At 54.0% G+C, this 12,977-nt stretch overlaps 5 protein-coding genes across 5 annotated transcripts; 3 read left to right on the top strand and 2 right to left on the bottom strand.

Moving 5' to 3' along the window:
* Positions 1 to 77: 77 nt before the first annotated feature.
* On the top strand, positions 78 to 1,173 carry Z520_09239 (uncharacterized protein; the record flags this gene model as incomplete). The annotated part of the gene is made up of 2 exons (XM_016779733.1): positions 78 to 555; positions 635 to 1,173. 2 exons carry the CDS (start codon positions 78 to 80, stop codon positions 1,171 to 1,173), a joined length of 1,017 nt encoding a protein of 338 aa, XP_016629052.1.
* A 678-nt stretch (positions 1,174 to 1,851) lies between these two features.
* Positions 1,852 to 2,265, top strand: Z520_09238 (mitochondrial import inner membrane translocase subunit tim14; the record flags this gene model as incomplete). The annotated part of the gene is made up of 2 exons (XM_016779732.1): positions 1,852 to 1,902; positions 1,993 to 2,265. The coding sequence occupies 2 exons, from the start codon at positions 1,852 to 1,854 to the stop codon at positions 2,263 to 2,265; spliced, it is 324 nt and encodes a 107-aa protein (XP_016629051.1).
* A 779-nt stretch (positions 2,266 to 3,044) lies between these two features.
* Z520_09237 (uncharacterized protein) lies at positions 3,045 to 4,471 on the bottom strand (the record flags this gene model as incomplete). The annotated part of the gene is made up of 2 exons (XM_016779731.1): positions 3,045 to 3,974; positions 4,307 to 4,471. 2 exons carry the CDS (start codon positions 4,469 to 4,471, stop codon positions 3,045 to 3,047), a joined length of 1,095 nt encoding a protein of 364 aa, XP_016629050.1.
* A 1,624-nt stretch (positions 4,472 to 6,095) lies between these two features.
* Positions 6,096 to 7,465, bottom strand: Z520_09236 (uncharacterized protein; the record flags this gene model as incomplete). Its single annotated transcript, XM_016779730.1, has 3 exons — positions 6,096 to 6,810; positions 6,862 to 7,385; positions 7,451 to 7,465. 3 exons carry the CDS (start codon positions 7,463 to 7,465, stop codon positions 6,096 to 6,098), a joined length of 1,254 nt encoding a protein of 417 aa, XP_016629049.1.
* Positions 7,466 to 11,832: 4,367 nt separating this feature from the next.
* Z520_09235 (uncharacterized protein) lies at positions 11,833 to 12,606 on the top strand (the record flags this gene model as incomplete). The annotated part of the gene is made up of 1 exon (XM_016779729.1): positions 11,833 to 12,606. One exon carries the CDS (start codon positions 11,833 to 11,835, stop codon positions 12,604 to 12,606), a length of 774 nt encoding a protein of 257 aa, XP_016629048.1.
* Positions 12,607 to 12,977: the final 371 nt, after the last annotated feature.

Raw genomic sequence — 12,977 nt, 5'->3', positions numbered from 1 at the left:
GCGTGACGCTGTTGTATACTTTGTATCCCCTAAGGTACACGACACCTCGGGAAGCTACATTATTGCGTCTTGCCGACATGTCACTCACCACCACGGCCACGACAACAGCAACCGCCTCTGCCTCCGCCCCGGCTGTTGTCGAGGCCATCTTCCGGTACGAAGAGCCTGACCGATCCGTGCCGGCCTCGGAGCGGAGTCTGTTCTCCTCGCCAGCGCCTCACAACCTGCGGGAGGAGAAATTGCCGCTCCACGATTACCGGTCTTCCACGACGCTGGCCAAGGGCGCCGAGGGTCTGCACAAGCACGGCTTCACGGTCGTCGAGCACCACGTCGACCCCAGCGCGTGGGCCACCGAGAGGGACGTCCTTGACACATACATCCCCGTGGTGCAAGACCTGGTCAAGAGCGTGACGGGCTGCAAGACGGCCATCGTCAACAATGTCGCCTTCCGTCGCAAGCTGGCCAACAAATATGACGCCAACAAGATGTTTTTCCACCCCCGCGATGGGGAATTGGATAAAGTGATCGGCGCGCTCCCATCGGACCGTCCCATGGGTTTGTTTTTTGTCTTCCCCGTCTTCGTTCCTCGTCATACAGCTGGAAGCACAAAGCTGATTCTGCTTTCGGGTTGTAGTTTCTCCGCAAGAGGCGGACAAATCCCTAGAGCCCGCGCGGGCCATGCACGTCGACTACACGCTCAAGGGACTCCGCGACACGATCAAACACTGTCGCGCCGATATGGTCGAAGCGGGCGCCGAGGCGATCAGGGCGCACGAGGCTGGGGAGAGTCGAGGTCCGCGCGTGGCCGCGTACAGCGTGTGGAGGCCGCTCAAGACAGTCAAGAGAGACCCCATCGCCGTGCTGGATTGGAAGTCTCCGGGCAACATCCAGGACGACCTTCATGCCTTTGACTACCGTGCCAAGGGCTATCAGGGAGAGTATCTGCTGGAGGCGTACACCATCTCGCGACCGACAAACCTCGACGACCACAAATGGTACTATGTCTCGGAGCAGAAGCCGCACGAGGTGATGATGATCAAGTTTGCCGACACGGACAGCGTGCATGATAAGGATATTGCTGCCGCTGGGGGTCACGGCAGTCCTTTCGTCGTGGGCACGGAGGATGAGGAGCCCAGAGAGAGTATTGAAGCGAGGGTGATAGCATTCTGGTAGTCTAGTTCTGGAAGGTCAGGCAGAATCGCATACTATGTAGTGTTGAATTTCCGATAGGTCATTGCTCATAGGGCATGAGTCCGCTGTCGTGTCCATGGGCTGCTAGTTAGAGGTGTAACTCAGAAACTCAGAAGACTTGGTCTGGTATATGGCAGATAATGAACCCAAGTATCATGACTGTCGCCTTTGCTCCTGCTTTCGGGGCTCGCAAGAGCATGAGCCCTCCTGTAATGGAGAAATCAGTAGCTGAATGTACCTCGTACAGAAGAACAGTGAGTGAACAGGTCGCTTGAGCGTCTTGTCTCTAAAGCTGATGTACAGTGGAGCATAGACACTTTTAGCCATCCTGCGCGAGTCACGCCAAATGATCCGCCCTAATCCGCCTCGCTGCACTTGTCGCATTCGGAGAAATCGCGGGCTTCGGTACTGCCGCAAATGGCAATCCAGCCGGCTCCATGGAAAGCGAATCTTTTTCATTCCGCAACGACCTGGAGGTGTCGTCGTCGCAGACCTCTGCACCTAATAATACAGACCTTGCTGCTCAGCGCTCCTTCTCGACACGACAGAACCGCGACCCCGACTCAGTTCCCTGGCCACCAGCATCTCCATATTCTGTAAAGGCGTCCTTTCAAATACAGAGAAAGCCTTCACTACCGACTTTTCCGACCGCAAACAAGCATGGCCTCGACACTCGCCATCGGCGTAGGCATTGCCGCCGCCGCATTCTTTGTACGTCCCCCTTCTCCCCCCCATCGACTCCCTCCCTCCTAGTATCTCTCTGCTCCGTTCAGCGTAACTAACTAACGATTTACATCGCAGGGCCGCGCTGGCCTGGTCGCATTCCGCCGCTGGCGCAACCCCAACGGTCTAAACGCCCTCGGTCGACCCTTCTACAAAGGCGGGTTCGAGCCCAAGATGACGAAGCGCGAGGCGTCGCTCATCCTGGACCTCAGCGAGAGAACGCTCACCAAGGACAAGATCAGGAAAAACCATCGGGCACTGATGCTCTCGAATCACCCGGACAGGGGCGGCAGTCCTTACCTGGCCAGCAAAGTCAATGAGGCCAAGGAGTTTTTGGAAAGGAACGGATGATTCTGTGCCACCCAGCTGATACGGGGAGGGGTCATCGTGAAAATTCCCACAGGCGTCTCAATTTTCTGGGGAGGAGAGAGAGAGGTCTAATTTGTGGTGCCTTTTGCGGAGCATAGCGCGGGCGTTTAGAGACGGGATGGATACATCGGGACAAGAGCACGGCGTTATTTGTGGTATTGCAACGTGAATCTCACATCTGCAGTGACGAATCTTATTTGTCTGGTCGCTGTCAGCTGTATATCCAGGAAGCGGAAGACTTGTACAACAGAGATTTATGTATATATCTCCGCTCGATAAGGAGGGCCGGTGCAGGATGAGAAAGTCTGTATATTTGACCAGAGAGCATGATGAAGGCTGTGGACATTCCAAAGACGGAGAGAATCTCGGGTTCTGGTTGTCTTCTTTGCTCCACTGTTCTGTTCTCTTGATCACTGCCTCACGTCGTCTCTTCATCATCTTGTTGTAAGGCGCCACCTCGTATGGTAAAAGCCTGCCAATGCACCACTCGACGCTCGCTGGTTATGTAATTTGTCGACGCATCAACTCAAATATTCTATTTGGAGGTTTGGAGAGTCGAAGGGACGCTCTTGCTTGCCATCCTCTCCTGTCTCATGCGGTATTATCAGATTCTGTACTCCTTTCCGTGCGGTTGTAGTTGTAGGGCATGTGTATATCTGCTCTAAACCCGGTCCTGGGTTCCGTGGACTGGTCCCTGAACACTCACTTCCACAACGGAGCCGGGGTTCCCAAAAAAACGCCTCGGAAAATGCGATGTGGGTTCACGATGCCATGTTGGTGCACGTGTCGAACCGCTCCTCCAGGAAGCGATTGAACTCGTCTTCGACCTCCCATACAAGAACGTGCCCCTTGCCCTCCCAGACCCTGAACGCGCAGGATCCGTCGGACCCCTCAGGGTGGCCTTCGCAGAGCTCTTCCTTCAGCATCTCAAAGTGGTGGAAATCGATCATGCGGTCAATAGTGCCGTGCACGACTGCGATCCTGGGCCGGCCGACAACGTCACCCATGGTCTTGATCTGATGGGCTGACTTGTGATGCCACCCGGCCGCGATGGCCTGGAGCATGAATCCCTTCTTGGTGAATCCCGTGTGGTCCAGCCTCTTCTGCAGCTCGCCGGCGGCGAAGCGGTCGCGGTTCGTGGGGAAGTTGTGCACCGGGTGCTCCGTGTCGGGAAGGGCCAAGAACTCGTCCGAGAACAGACGGTGCGCAATCTCTTCCAGTTGGACGTCGATGTCGCGCGGGATGAACATGTTGATGCGCTGGCGGAGGTTCTGGACAAAGGGCACCGTGCGTACGATGCGCGGCGCCGTCGAGATTAAGGAGAGCGAGGCCAGATGTTGTGGGATGAGGAGCGCGAGTTCTTGGGCGATCATCCCGCCCATGCTGACGCCTACGACGTGCAGGTCTCGTTTTGGAGAAGTGGGAGTCTTCGTGCTGGTTGATGTGTTGTCGGAGAGTGCTGGATGATTGGGTGGAGAGGCCGACGACGACGGTAGCCATCCGACATGTTCGAGCATGTCAATCACATCGCGGGCCATCTCAGACGTCGAATACATCCATGACGGCTTGTCGCTAAGGCCCATCCCACGGTTGTCAAACACAAAGCACGAGTACTGGTCCGACCGGTCGTGGCCGAAGTACTTGGTCTGTCGTTTCCAGGCGGTGCGGTAGGCGGCGAGGCCCATTATCCACTGTAAATATAGACGGTGTCAGAATCATCCTTGGTCGAGGAAAAGGATGATGAAGCAGGTCACAAAAGACTTTGCGGTTCCAAGACAGACCATCGGCTCCTCCTCCCAGGGGCCTGACTTCTGTTCCCCAGAAAGGACGGACGTCTATACATAACGAACAGACCCAGTTGACTCTCTGCGACATCCCTATATACACCTCCCTTCATCATCATCATGCCAGGGAGGTCCAACCAACATCCAAGTAAGGGACATTCTCAGCTTAATCGACCCGAGAACCAAACCCCAAAGAAAAACGAAGGGCGCACAGAAAGAGAGATTTGGGGGCCACGTACCACCAACTTGACCTCGCCCTTGCCATGAATTTCCCAGTAGAGTTTAAATGGACCTCCATGTCTGGTCTTAGCCGCCTCGCAGTAGCCGGACTTCGAGGGCTCCAAGTGCCAGTCGACGGTATCATAGGCTGGATGGGCGAGGATTTCGGCCGCTGTGAGTGGCATTTTTGGTTGCAAGCGTAGGACTTGGTGCCACAGGGAGCGGAAGAAGAAGACTAAAAGATCGGATTGAAATAATGGCAATTATGGCAGAGAGTGTAGGATGAAGATGGGTGGAAGATGATATACTCGATGAGTCGATAGTCAGTGCGGTCACTAATACTGGGACGGCGGCACGATAATGCGTGTCGGGCTTTATCTAGCCGATTCAGGACATGGATGCGAACACAACCATATACTCGTACTATAGCATATAGCACATACTGATCCCATCTGACAACAATCAGCACTGATGCTGGTCAGCTCATTTTCGACCATGTCAGGTCGTTACATTGACCTCGGTTCAGTCGATCGTGTTCTTTGAATGCAGATCCTCCGATTCCCGACCGGAAACCACCCTCAAGGCAAGGATTATCGTTTCTGTAGCGAGCGCGACCGACGGCTGATGCTGTTCCCCGCCCAACAGAACTGCCTCAATCACCATCGCTAGCTGGCCATAGCAGACTACACGGCCATGGTTGTTGAAACATTCAGGCCTAGGTTGGCTGGAATGCTGACTCTGAAAAGCGGGCAGAAGTGAGCGAACCGTCCGTATCTACTGCGGTCATCTGTGTAGAAGTAGCACAGTCCCACAAGACGAGCGGCTGATCAGCCAGTCCTCATGCATGACATAGTCATAGCACTAGAATCCTCCGAGACCAGGTAGACGCAAAGACACAAGATAGGGGCATCTCGAGATCTTCACCGTCTCCAGGGGGTCCCCCATCCTTCGGTTCCTCCAAAGTTAGTTGCCCCTGATCAGCGATGACCACACCGTGACATGCATCTGCACATCGAGCCTCACTAGCCCATCGTCAATCACAATACTATGCGAATTAGTAAAGGTCAATCCTGCCGATCAAAAACGCGGGGTTGTTTTGAAATGCTTTAAAAAGTGTGTGAATGCTGGTGGCATCTGCTTAACACCAGCAAACCTACTGTTCGCCCCTGGAAATAGTGTTGCCCCAACCAGTAGAGTTTCTCACATCACAAGAGTTCCCAAAATCGAGACAAGCAAACAACAATTCTGCCCTAAGTCCTGGTTCGAGACATAAAGGGGAAAGGGTGTAAGGCTCGCCATGCCATACCTGGTGATGCACACAAAGAAATCCATTTCGTTATAGCAATATTGTATCCTGCTCAACGCATCGTGCAGGACAGTCCCACTCACTTTAACCTCGTCGACTTCGTAGCGTCTGCAAGAGCCGACTCATCGGTGTTTTGAGGATCTGTCTGCGGAGCATGGAAGTTATATAGTTTTCTTCTCCAAACAATGGGAAAAAGTATAATAGTTCCAGTAGCTTTCGCCTCCAATGTTTTCGTCACCTTGAACATCTCCTCCAGTGGCGCAACCAAGAATCATCGGCTTCCTGTCGTTATCTGTCCTAGCAGTTGGTTGGGCGTTGCGCACTGGATGGTGTCCCACGACAAGTCCAGACGGAGATGTTATCTGTTTTATGTTGCAATCAAATACGTACAATTGAGAAAGGCAGTGCCCCAAGGATGTGGCCAAATCAGAATAGGCAAAAAAACTCGTCAAAAGGAGTGGACAGATGTGATCAGCTCGCAGGATTTGCTCCACGGCAGCGCGTTATTGATCCATCCTGAACATCTCTTCATCGTCCATCTGGACGTCTCGGTCGTCACTTCCGTCCCGATAGTTGCGCTCGTCGGATAGCTTTTGCGTCAAGGCAGGAGGGTGCAACTGCAACAACGGATTATATATAGCTGTCAATGTACTGTCAGATGATTTGCTGTTGAAAGATTGATATTGTTGTGGCAATGGTGGTACAGGTGGCACATCGGCGCCGAGATAGGATGGCTTCGTACGAGGAGTTCCGCTGCTGAACGTGAGACCAGCTGTCGCGGCCGCCAACGTGCCATCATCAGTCCCCGACGTGCTGGGTCGGAAGTCTGCTCCAGAGAGTCGATGAGGTGGCAATCCCGGAGAATGAAAGCTCTCGGCGTAAGAGCTGGACGGGATAGATCTGTACGAACGCGAGAAACCAGTGCTGCCAGTGCTGAACCTTTTTGAGTCAGGCACTGGGTACGATGCTTCACTCATGGGAGGAGGAGTCGTCTCGACTGAGCTGAGCTCGTCTTGCATTTCGGACGAGGAGAACCCTGGAGAGGCAGATGAATCTTCACTTGGATCGATCGCGGAGGTTTCGATCTCAGATTGGCCGGCTGCTAAATTCTCCGTGGTCATGTTACACAACACCGACGCAGCCTCAAGCAACTGAACTTGCTGATGTTTGGAGATGAGCAGCTTGGACGTAATGGCCCATGCTGGATCATGTTCCCAGCTAAGATCGCCTGCGTCAGCTCAGGTAAGGAGAGGCAAGGGAGTTACATACAGATGCTTGGTGAGACAGCTGCTGTGCTTGTAGCCCTTGCCGCAGGTATCGCAACGCAATTCAATGGCCGACTTTTTACCCTCGCCTTTGATGAGATGTGAGCCTTCGCTTGCTCGTCTGTTACGATTCTTGAGGTTCTTGGACGAAGCTGGGCCATCCTCGTCATGGGAATTGTCCTCGACGGCATCGTTGTCACCGGCAGCAGCCGTGCCAGGGGGGCCATTGAAGTACGAGTGCATACTAGGCCGAGCACTCATCGAGTGTGATTCCGTCATCTTTCTTGAGCTCGCGCTTCGGCGGTGGCTTTGGGCCGGGGCCCCAGGTAGATCACCCTGGTCCCTCAATGCTGCAGCAATCGCAGCCTGAGCAGTTGTCGAAGCCCCTGCGTTCACGCTCTTCCTCCGGTTGACTCGATGAGAAAGGTTCGTAGCCGAGAGCGAAATGGAATGAGAGTGTTGTCTTGCAGAGGTAGAAGGGTGCCGGGAGGAAAAGCTGCCAGAGACAGGACGAGAAGTCGGTTGTTCCTTTGTTTTTTGACTCGAGTCAGCACGAGCACCGGGTCAAGTGATGGGCCGCGTCTGTCACTCACCTTGGAAGAGGCCATGTTGAAGTAAGTGTAGAGTCCTTGAGATCAGACGACTCTCGAGCTCAAAACTGTAGGCAGTTTTGAGACTTGAGAGTCGTCAAGAAAGAACAGCAGCCAAAGTAAGTGAGGGTGGTGTTGTGTGTTGTGGGGTCGGAATGCCCGAGACTCAGAGGATGGAGGAGCGCGAGGGGACGAACTACTCTTGCGGGCAACTGCAGCTGGGCTCAAAATATCCACGTTGAGTCGGCAGTGCTGTAGCCGTCAGGGTGGACTGTATTGAGAAAAGAAAAAGTCTATCGAAACAATCCGTCAATGGAATGGGTGGTGGAAGTCTGGTACAGAAAGTAAAGTGGTGGGAAAATGTGTGGCCTGGACCGTGGAGTGAACCGTGGGAATGGCAGGCGTGGAACGATGGGCGGAAAATAGTTCTTGTTCGCAGTTGGCACCCAGTCGGCACCCAGTTGGCACCCAGTTGGGGCACTTTTTATTAGGAATTAGGAATTCAGGTTCTCGGGATTTGCTTGCGGGTGGATTCGTGGTTCGTCGATCGAGGATCGCAGGCTGTGGAGTTCAATAACTCAGGTCGACAGGACTCCCAGCGTGTTGGCAGCCAGACTCAGAGCCCAGCCAGACTTAGCTGGGATCAAAAAATATCCAAGGGCATTTACAGGTCAGATAATAGTAATCTGGAAAAGAGGTTTCACTTTGGATGGAGAGTACGAGGTACAGTATTATGGTCAAGGTCAGGCAGACAGCCGACACTTCTTTTTTTTTTCTCCTCTCTGACGGATCTGCTGATCGTGCCGATTTGAGCATCCTCGCATCCTCGTGCTGATACTATTCTTTGGGTTTCTCCTCTCCTGGCCTTTTGTTTGACTGGCTGACCGCGTTCCTTGCTTCTGCCACACTTTGCTGGCTGCTGCGGGGTCGCCCGTGCCTGGGCCTAAGTGTCTCAAGCTCGCCGCAGGAAATTAATCGCACCGAGCTCCAGACCAGTTCACTGGCATCTGTTTCAGCAGCACGGGCGGTAGAAGAAATTGTCCCCTCAGGCGCGCTCTCTACGGATCCACGCTACGCGTTACCGAAACGAAAAACACATCAAAGGCAGAGGGCGAGATTTCATCTCAGAAAAAAGAGCAAGGGAGACGGGAAGGGGACAACGGCAACCATAACTTTTGGGAATTGATCAGCTCTCTGCGATTGATGCCGACAAGATCACACACTGCGGGCATGGGGCATGGGCATGGGAGCCATGAAAAAGATGGGGCAAGAAGCTGAAAAGAGCATGGTCCTGATCAAGTCATGCACTACTCAAGGTCATGGGTCAGGCAGGCCAGGGCTGATGGGCTAAAATGCGCCATCAGACTCCTCGCTGCCGTACCTGACTAAAAATTGACTGGCTTCAACCCCCAAGCGCCAGTGGGTGCCAGACGCCGCAGCCCTCCTCATTCCCCCCCTTCGAACTCTCCAAAGCTCTGGGCCGACCAGAAAGGGTCCAAACAGCGACCCACTGCGACTGCGAATCAAGGAGACGGCAAAAGAGGGGGATAAAACGGACCTCCCCTGGATGCGTGAGGAGAATGAGTTGGAGGATGCCCGTCAGGAATATCCTGGGGGACTCGTACTTGGGTGCTGTTCAAAAACATACCTAGAGACTATGGACGCCCCAGGCAGTGATGGGCGCTTCCCAGCATCCGCTCGACGGGCGACTTGTAGCTGCAACTCCGCGAATCAACATGTCCGCTTCACGGCATGGAAAGAGTTGCTGATTGGCGTGGCCCCTACAAGCACAGCCATTGTGCCCACGGCCCAGGTTGGCGACAGGATCCTCATTGGGCGTGATAGCTGGTGGAACACGGACAGCAACTAGCAAGCAATAGGCACATCGCCGGCAAGGCACCATGCTTCTTGGAGAGCCTGTGGGGAACCGAGACCAGAAATTGTCGAACCAGCGATAAGATCGAAGTCCCAGCAGCCATGCCCAAAACTGCCAAACAGCCATGCGAACTGGTGCACAACAAGCAGGTGCCAGGTACGAGTTGCCCTCTGACAGGCCAGTTCCTTGGACGACTGGCGACAGTGGCGAGCCGTCAGGCGAGGTCGTCTGATGCCAATGGTGCAAGGCAACAAAATCACGCACCATCTGAATCCTGGATGCCGTCATCGGCTGAGACTTGGCTATGGTTTGCAATGCATGCCTTGCGCAAGATACGGCTTCGTCCCGTGGCCCCGTGGCCCTTTTCGTCAAAGTTGGACGTTTCCTTGATCCACGAGGTCAGCAGCGTCACTGTTCAGGCAAGTTTCGTCATCATTGAGAAGATCTGGAAACGGCACGGACGCGGGAACCATGGGCGGCCAAACGAGTTAGTCTCGCATGCCCTGGGCTTCTATACGCGGACCAAGCTCATGTACCAAAGTATACTGGACAACCATTTCTTGGGTTGTCTGCGGCCCAGACTACTTGTACTCGGACAAATGAGAATGCCGCTCAATGGTCCATGTCCATCCGCGTGGCACCGACATTATTTGTCGATCAATGATGGTGCTGATCTTTCGACTGTCCCCAATCGGACAATTCAATAGGTGACCGACTATGAGACAACCCGCAAAGATCGTCCTAATAACCAACACACGTTCTCCGAGTTCTGCTTGTAGGCACTTCGGCAATCAGGCAGGCGGAAGGAGATATCAGGAATCCGTCAAACCCGATTTTCCCGGAGACAACACCCATCCTTGTGCCTTTAGGCTGAGCTGACGCCTCCAGCCAAAGCAGAGCGAGGTAGCGGGGTTCTACCTAGGGGAGCCTCGGCTGAACTGGGTTAGGGGCTTAGCTTGCCCCAGCTTTTCGATCCCGTTGCCGTCGAGGTCAACCGAGACCCGAGTTTGAGGGGCTCTGGAATGCTGTTGAGCGAACAGCCCCTCCCGGAAGGACGCGAGGTCAAGAGGAGGGAGGCTGCTCGGATCCAGCAATAGAGATGATACCCCCCATACAGAGGCTTTCACTATACGAGGTAACCGAACATATATCCATGGGTCCACTGTCCATGGGTCCGAAATCGGCGAATATAGGTAAGTCGAAGCTTGAAGACCCCAGCGAGCATTTGCTGATAACGGATGACCAGCATCGCTTGCCCTATCTAACCAGTGGCTCCCTTATCGCACAATCACAAATCCAGACCCAATGCGACCAAGGGCAAAGAGGAGCAAACAGGACTCCCAACTGTTTGTCTGATTTGATATGGCAATTGACAGGTGTTGTGCTCTGCTCCTGGACTAGCTCACCTCGCAGCAGGCTTTACCGAATACTACCTGCGAGAGGGGAACTCATGGAGAGGAGTAATACTCGGTTCGTGTTTGTCTGCATTGCCGGTCGAGCCCCGCGTTACAGATGGGCAAAAAGGGGTTGTCAGCCGAAAAAGATTCTCCCCAACATGCCGTGGCCATGGAAAACCCGCATGCTGTATTGTGATCATTGCAGATGCACAGAGTCGCTGCACAGAGTCTTCAGTCCTGCATGACCTCGAGTGCGTCGGCTACGCAGAATGCCCCTGAGGAGTTGAGGTGAGGCTTGCCAGATGGAGAGAATATATTACTCCGTACAAGCACGAGGAAGGCAGCGTGTCGGCGGCTCGGATAAGCCAACAAATTTATCCACACAGACGGCCAAAGTCCGCGTGTGTCTCTGATTCATTTGCCCGCCGTTGGGCGAGGCTGAATGGGCTTATTCGTGTGTGTCGGGCGTTGTGTCTCTGCCTGCGATTGGAAGCTGAGTCCGTTAACTAGCCGCATTGCCACGCATCGTCGTCTCAGTGCGCTCAGGCATCGTCTCTGTCTAGTTATCCTATCCCTAGCTTGATGGTCGGACATTGACCTGAGGCAATGGGCGGCATAGCCAAGTAATATTAATGGTTTCCGTCTTGTTTGTGGCTGCTCGATTTCATCTCGCCTCGACCGTATTCGGATCTACTAGCCAGACCTCAGCTAGCTCTGCCGTTGCCAGTTGCTTCTTCCTCCCCTTTTGTCGTCGCTCCGGCGCCACGGACCTTTGAGCTCGTCAATGGGCTTCTAGGTAATAATCATACAAAGTTGAGTGCTGATCACACTTTATTGCCTCCTCCTTGGCTGCCTACAACCTTTGTGGTTGTCGTTTGCTTGGAGCGAATCTTTCAGAAGATTGGGCTTTCACGCTGTGTTGTTTGTTTTGTTGTTGGAGCGTTCGGGTCCTTAGATCTGAAGTCAAAAAAAAGCAGATCCCCCACCTTTTCCTGCCGAGATCCTGATCCTGATTCCTTTGCAGTTTTGACTGCGGCTGTTAATGCGTCATTGCTGAAAAACAACAAACACAACACAAAGGCATTGTTAGAGCCACGTCTCCTTGAGTGAAGATGACCTCGACAACGCAGTCCTGGGCGGCTGCTACACAATCATGGGCGTCGTGGTTGCTCGATTCCTACGCCTCATCGGTGTCGCCTATGGCCACTGACACCTCCTTTCGACATCACGAAGACTCCAATTCCACATCGGAGTACTCCTCCCATGACGATGGCCAGTCGTCTGTATCTTCCGTCTCCATGTCCTCTGCCTATGGTCCCTATGTGAAGACTGGCCGTGGGGGCGCGGGCAACTTCAATTGGCAGTCTGAGGTCCAGCTCGCTCCGCGATCAACCTCGCCCGTTGACCTCGAGGCGAGTCGACCACCACAACCACACACGTCGCTCGCGGAGCGCCGCAAAGCAGGGGCCAGGCTGGAAAGCATCAATACCCATGATATCAGGCCCTTGCGCCAGAACTCCGCCCAGTATCTGTCCGCCGGCCGCGGCGGAGCCGGAAATTATGTTCTCGCTGACATGAAATCTATTCAGCGAAGCCCGAGTCTACCGGCAAGTTTCTCATCTCCCGTTCCAGGGAAACCTCCCAGTCCACAAGGTCCAAATCCATATCCCGCCGGAAATGCTGGAAGAGGAGGAGCGGGCAACTACGCAGCCGCCGCGGAGGCCAAGGGGCGGGTAGAATCAGAGAAGGAACAAGAAGAGAGACTCGCTGCCGAACAAAGGAGAGGCCAGATCGCCGAAGAGGTGGGCGGATTGCTGCAACCTCCTCCGGGCGCTTGGCTTGGTGGTGGACGCAGGAAGAGTGAGTCGATGTATGAAGATGTTTGAGATCCCTGCAAGGTTCCTCTGGAAACGAAATTTTTGAGGGATTCATCGGCTGGCGGATCTTACATGCTTCCTGGGCGCCTTACGAGTACCTCGTACATCGACTCTCACAGTCGGTAAGACGGAAGACCGGAGTCAGCGGTGCCTATCCTCCGATATACCTTCCTGGGCGCTGCAGGCGGCACGACAATGGATACGACTTCCAAAACAAGAATCAAACCGCCCTCTTACGAGCTAGACCTCCTTTGAAGAGCCCTTGGGATCCAAAGATTGGCAGTTGAATATGCAGCTTTCCGGCCGAGTTCAACAAGCAACAGGTCGACATGAGCCTCGTGCACCGATGACAAACGTCGCCTTCGACGCGCATTTTTGGG

This window comes from Fonsecaea multimorphosa (genome assembly GCF_000836435.1).
Source record: "Fonsecaea multimorphosa CBS 102226 unplaced genomic scaffold supercont1.23, whole genome shotgun sequence".
Classification (NCBI taxonomy): Eukaryota; Fungi; Ascomycota; class Eurotiomycetes; order Chaetothyriales; family Herpotrichiellaceae; genus Fonsecaea; species Fonsecaea multimorphosa.
The sequence above is the reverse complement of the archived record's forward strand: the minus strand, read 5'-3'. Positions and strand labels throughout refer to the sequence as shown.